The following is a 5,867-nucleotide window of genomic DNA, read 5'->3' on the forward strand; positions in this document are numbered from 1 at the left end:
TTTTTTTGGCTGCGACCTGGTTAATTTGCATACGCAACTCAAGGATGGGGCGGGGCCGCGGTGGGCCAGGCTTTATTGGGCTCCTCTGGGTCGTGCTGCTTCAGTGGTTTTCCTTTCAAACCGTAGCGGGTTTTTCCGTGCGGAGCATTCTTTCCTGACCAGCCAGCTCAGCCTTCCCAGTCGCTAGGCGCCCGCGGGGACCAGCCATGCCAGCGCTACCCCACTGCACCTCTGACGCTGTGCTTCTTTGCGTTGCAGGTGGTTCTCTTGGGCATGGACATCCTGTCGGCGCTGGTGACTAGGCTGCAGGACCGGTTCAAGGCGCAAATCGGCACAGGTAGACTCTCAACCTTCCGTCCCACCCCGGACTCATCCCACATCATGGCCTCACTGCCCCTAAACTGGTCCCTTTCCCTCTAATCCCGAATTATTCCCTCCTGCTGTGACTGTCGAATATGAAATATTACCAGCTGAGGATTTTATGCCAGCTTAGTCACCAGCTTGATGCCAGCCAGTACCTATTGTCGTCCTCCCCCAGCCTCCCCTGAGAGGTAGTTTTCTTTGAAAAGGCCTGCAAACAAGGAGCCAGTTGATGGTGGCGATGTAAACACTAAGCGGTTCCGTTTACACCGCTGTTTCAGTAGAGAATCTCTCCACTCCCTTTTCTTGATTCCCTTTTGTGTGCACAGTGAGTGGATAGAACCCAAGCCCTCTGTGTGCCAGCCAGCACTAACCACTGAGCCACAGCGTCAGCTGAGATTTCCCAGTAGTGTTCATCATCAGTGTCTGTCCTTTTTCTGTAGCTTTGTGGACAGTGCGCTCGCTGAGAAAGATGGTGGGATCTTAAAACTTACTGTTAGGAATTTGGTGTTTGAACCGTTTTCCATTTCCCTCCTATATTACTAGCTGAAGACTCACAAGAGGCATAACAGGGTTGGAATATGGGTGGGCAGGGCCCTTGCCCAGTGTGTGGATGTGGTGTGTGTCTTTTGTATGCTATAAATAAAATGTACCCGATGTCACTGAAGCATGCTGCTCCGTTGCTTAATGCTTTTATTAGCAGATGTCAGTTACAAGCATGACATTTCCTACAGCGTGTTTCAAGCACACCTCCACTCTTGCAGTTGCCTCTATTTCCCCTCTCACTCCTGCTTGATACCCTTTCTCCACTTAGCTCCTTCTGCATGCCTTTTTTTCCTCCCATGACCCACTGAGTCTCATGAGGGTTGCTTACTGAAGCATAGCTGCAGGATGCTGACAGAGCGAGTCCTTATCCATAACTAACCACTGATGAGAATGTGCCACTGTCCCATCAGCAGGTAACTGTACATAAACCCTCAGGGGACCCCGGGGCTGTGTGAGCCCGCCTTCCCTCCCACACTGGGGGCCATATGGTGTTGGCTGGCCTTGAACATTGTCTGCAAAGGATGACCTTAAGACTCATGATTCCTCCATGACCCAAGTGCAGAGATTACAGACACAGCACTTACCCAGCCCTGGCTTTGGAATAGCTACCTTAGGCCAGCAAACTGCAGATGAGCGGCGGGTGACCTCCTATCCCAAGACCTATTCTCATTTAATCCATTTCCATTTTGGTTTCCAGTGTTGCCAAGTCTAATAGACAGACTGGGAGATGCTAAAGACTCCGTGAGGGAGCAAGACCAAACCCTGCTGCTAAAGATCATGGATCAAGCTGCTAATCCCCAGGTAGGGCAGGAGGAGTGGGACTGTCTGCACAAACTGTATGCGTGCAACTCTCTGGGCTTAATGTCTCTTAAGCTCATGGGTTAGAGATTGTCTTAGAGTTTCTCTTGCTTCAACAAACACTTACCAGAAGGCAAGTTGGGGAGGAAAAGGTTTATTCAGTTTATGCTTCTACAGCACTGTCCATCATTGAAGGAAGTCAGGGCAAGAGGAACTCAAGCAGGGCAGGAATGCTGGAGGCAAGAGCTGATGCAGAGGGCATGGCGGGGTGCTGCTTACTGCCTTGCTCCCATGGGTTGCTTTCTTATAGTATCAGGATGACCAGCCCAGGGATGGCACTACCCACAAGGTGCTGGGTCCCCTCCCATTGAACCCTAATTGAGAAAATGCCTTACAGCTGGACCTCATGGGAGGCATTTTCTCAATTGAGGTTCCTTCCTCTCTAATGATTCTAGCTTGTATCAACTTGACATAAAACCAGCTAGTACAGAGATGAACTTATTTATTTATTTATTTATTTATTTGAGACATGGTTTCTCTGTATAGTCCTGGAACTCACTCTGTAGGCCAGGCTGGCCTTGAACTCAGAAATCCGCCTGCCTCTGCCTCCCAAGTGCTGGGATTAAAGGCATGCACCACCACTGCTGGGCGAGATGAACATTCTTATGGCCCATAATCCCTCCTCATATGAGAGATCTAAATACATAACTAGTAGAATGTTTCACTTGAATAAATTAGTGGGTTGGAGTGTTGAGTGTTTGATTAATCTATTAGGCCTTTCGCTTATTTACATGGCAGGCTCTCCATTTCTCTGGAAAGAGGCAGCTAGTGGTATTGGAGGAGCCAGTAGGCCTGGCTAGGGCTGTGGTTTCTATATGGTAGTTAGCTGGGATTGCTAGAATGGATGGATCCAGCCCCATCTTTCAGGGTCCCGCTGACCATTGTTAGGGGTTGCAGCTGGGGCAGGGAGATAAAACAAGTTTTGGAATGAGTCTCAGTGAGAAGAGGTGTTCCAGACCGAAAGCAGCGTGTGTATCTACTATGCTTTGGGCTGAACTATTCTCAGTCATAAAATGGGGTGGTTATACCTCCTCAGGGCTGTTGGGGGAATCTCATGGTGTTACATGAGTGCACATGCTTTTCACACTTTAACTAGGTATGTTTAATAAAGCAGTACATTGTCTCCTGTCAGTGTAGTCATGAGGGGACGGGGGTGGGGGGAGGGTATGGGACTAGTTTGGTTCCTGCCAAGAGCTCTTAGTTTGACTCCTGTCTTACTGCGAAGAGCTGCAGGATCATTCACCTTCTCACCTGTCCCTTGTTGCCTACAGTATGTATGGGACAGAATGCTCGGAGGCTTCAAACACAAGAACTTCCGCACAAGAGAGGGCATCTGCCTCTGCCTTATTGCAACCCTCAATGCGTAAGTCTGGGGTAAACCTGCAAACTCGGCTTAACTAGAGCTTGCCTACCCCTCCTTCCCTTCCTCCCTCCCTCCTTCCCTCCCTCCCTTCCTTCCTTAAGTAAAAGGTAGGATCTCATGTAGCACTTCTATCTTAGACTCCTTTTTTTTTTAGTTAGATATTTTCTTTATTTACATGTCATATGATATCTCCTTTCCTGGTTTCCCCTCCAAAAAAATAAAATAAAATAAAAAACCCTACACTGGGGCATAGAGCCTTCACAGGGCCAAGGTCCTCTCCTCCCATTGATGACTGACTAGGCCATCCTCTGCTATACATATGCTGCTGGAGCCATTAGTCCCACCATGTGTGCTCTTTGCTTGGTGGTTTAGTCCCTGGGAGCTCTGAGTTAGACTCAGTATTAACTGACTATTTCCTGAACTTCTGATCCTCCTGCATCCATCCCTCAACAGCTGGGATTACTAGCACAGGCCACCATGTGTCTAGGGAAGCACTCTAAAATTTGCATCACATTTCTAGTCCCTTGGCTAAAGCTATAAAAACAAAATAAAACAAAAAACACCTCCCCGCCTTTATCCTGAAGTAATTAGATCTACAGGTAGTTGTGAAGAAATGAACTGGGACATAGCTCCTCTCCCTCCACCTGGGCAGTGGTAAGGTCTCACTCTGTACCCTCTAGAAAGTGCTAGTGTGGGCCACAGAGCTTGCTCACACTGTCACAGCTGCACATGGGCCGTGTGGGGTATGCGTGTGCGCGCGCGCGTGTGTGTGTGTGTGTGTGTGTGTGTGTGTGTGTGTGTGTGTGTGAGAGAGAGAGAGAGAGAGAGAGAGAGAGAGAGAGAGAGAGACAGACAGACAGACAGAGAGACAGAGAGACAGAGAGACAGAGAGAGGAAGATGGAGACGGAGGGAGAGGGAGATTCCTGCCCACTGCCCTTTTGTATGTACACTTTATAGTCTGTGGCAGGCACTTACTTGGCCTCTATCTCTGTGCTTCTGTGGCTTCTCAAGTGGAATCAAACCTGTGATCCTTTTCAGGATTGCCATTTAGATTTCCACTTAGTTAAACTCCCTAGAGGCGGCACTGTATTCCACTGTATGAAACTCATTTTGTTTCAATGCTGAGTGAAATCCTTTGGTTTGGAATCCTTGGTTTAGTATATAGATTGACCATACAGTACAGAATATTTACTACAGATGGAGCCTAGTTTATTTAGCCATTTAGCCATTGAAGAAAATAAGGGTGACTTCAAGTTTGGGCCTCCTAGGAGTAAAATTGCTATGGATATGTATACAAGTTAATGCAGAAGGGTGAATTTTCAGTTCTCTTGAATAAGAGTACAATAGCAGGGTCATTTTCTAAGGCCATTGTTTGTTTGTTTGTTTATTTGTTTATTACATTTAGGAGTTTTGCCTGCATGTACATCTGTGTGCCATGTGTGTTCTTGGTTCCCTTGGAGGCTAGAAGAGGGCATTAGACCCCTGGAACTGGAGCACAGGTGATTGTGAGCTGCCCTGTGGGTGCTGGGCATCAAGCTGAGTTAAGTGCATTTAGCCACTGAGTCATCCCTTCAAACCCTTCCCCACATTTAGGTTTTAAAAAAAAAACTGCTGAAAGAATTTCCAGAGTTCCTTGTGCTTTTTTGTTTGTTTGTTTGCTTTTTTAAAAGATTTATGTATATGAGTACACTGTAGCTGTCTTCAGACACACCAGAAGAGGGCATTGGATCCCATTAGAGATAGTCGTGATCCACTATGTGGATGCTGGGAATTGAACTCAAGACCTCCGGAAGAGCAGTCAGTGCTCTTAACAACTGCGCCATCTCTCCAGCCCCCCTGTGCTGTTTTATACCATGTTTTCACAAAGGGTGTCTGTGACATCAGCACTGGGTCAGAGAAAAGTGGCTAGCAGACTGGAACCTTAAGTGCTTTAAGGCACTTGTTTCTCTTTCAGAGAACCTGAGTTTGGTTCTCAGAACCCACATCGGGTGGCTATCAAGTACCTGTACATTTCCCTCTAGGGAGCTGGCATCCCCTTGTGTGCATACAGACAGACATGCATATACATAAAAGTAAACCTCAAAGGAAGGTGACAAGCTTGTAGCCCCAGTAGAGCAGGGTGGCGTCGGATGCCCTGCTGCCAGCATCTTGGCACTGTCGTGTCATCAGCAGAGATAACAGTGTCTGTAGGCCCCTCACGGGGGGCCCTGAAGGAGTTTGTTTGGGGTCACTGAGTTTGGCAGAGCAGGAAATGAGACCTGACTCAGCAGAGCCCTGTAGGGTGTGAGGCAAGCACCATGTCAAGTCACAGGCCCTGGTGTAGCCTGCAAGGCCAGGCCATTGAAGGGCCTGAGCACTGCAGATGGGCTGCGTGGAGCTTTGAAGCCACCTTGAGTATAATGGAGGGAAGCTCGTGTGAGGGGCTACTCATACTTGGGTGTGGAGGAAGGGCAGGTGTGGGCATTGGCCTCTTTCTTCCCTTGGTCTCATGCATGCCTTTCGTTTCCAGCTCTGGGGCCCAGACTCTAACACTAAGCAAGATCGTGCCACATATATGTAACCTACTGGGAGATCCCAACAGCCAGGTGAGTGGGAGGAACGCCCGCATCCTGTGAAGGTCATTCCGGTGTGTGTGTGTGCAGCAGAAGGTCACTCCGGTGTGTGTGTGTGCGCGGCAGAAGGTCACTCCGGTGTGTTTGTGTGTGTGTGCGGCAGAAGGTCACTCCGGTGTGTTTGTGT

General features: G+C 48.5%; 1 protein-coding gene across 33 annotated transcripts in view; it reads left to right on the forward strand.

Moving 5' to 3' along the window:
• The window catches only part of Clasp1 (cytoplasmic linker associated protein 1), a 234,636-nt gene that overhangs the window by 78,312 nt on the left and 150,457 nt on the right, over nt 1–5,867 (forward strand). For all 33 annotated transcript variants that reach the window (XM_031380324.1, XM_031380155.1, XM_031380271.1 and 30 more), the window contains 4 exons: nt 259–337; nt 1,604–1,707; nt 3,036–3,127; nt 5,638–5,713. In XM_031380324.1, the coding sequence (XP_031236184.1) occupies nt 259–337; nt 1,604–1,707; nt 3,036–3,127; nt 5,638–5,713 (351 nt within the window). The remainder of the gene's footprint in view (nt 1–258; nt 338–1,603; nt 1,708–3,035; nt 3,128–5,637; nt 5,714–5,867) is intronic.

This window comes from Mastomys coucha, unplaced genomic scaffold (assembly GCF_008632895.1).
Source record: "Mastomys coucha isolate ucsf_1 unplaced genomic scaffold, UCSF_Mcou_1 pScaffold1, whole genome shotgun sequence".
NCBI classification, from domain to species: Eukaryota; Metazoa; Chordata; class Mammalia; order Rodentia; family Muridae; genus Mastomys; species Mastomys coucha.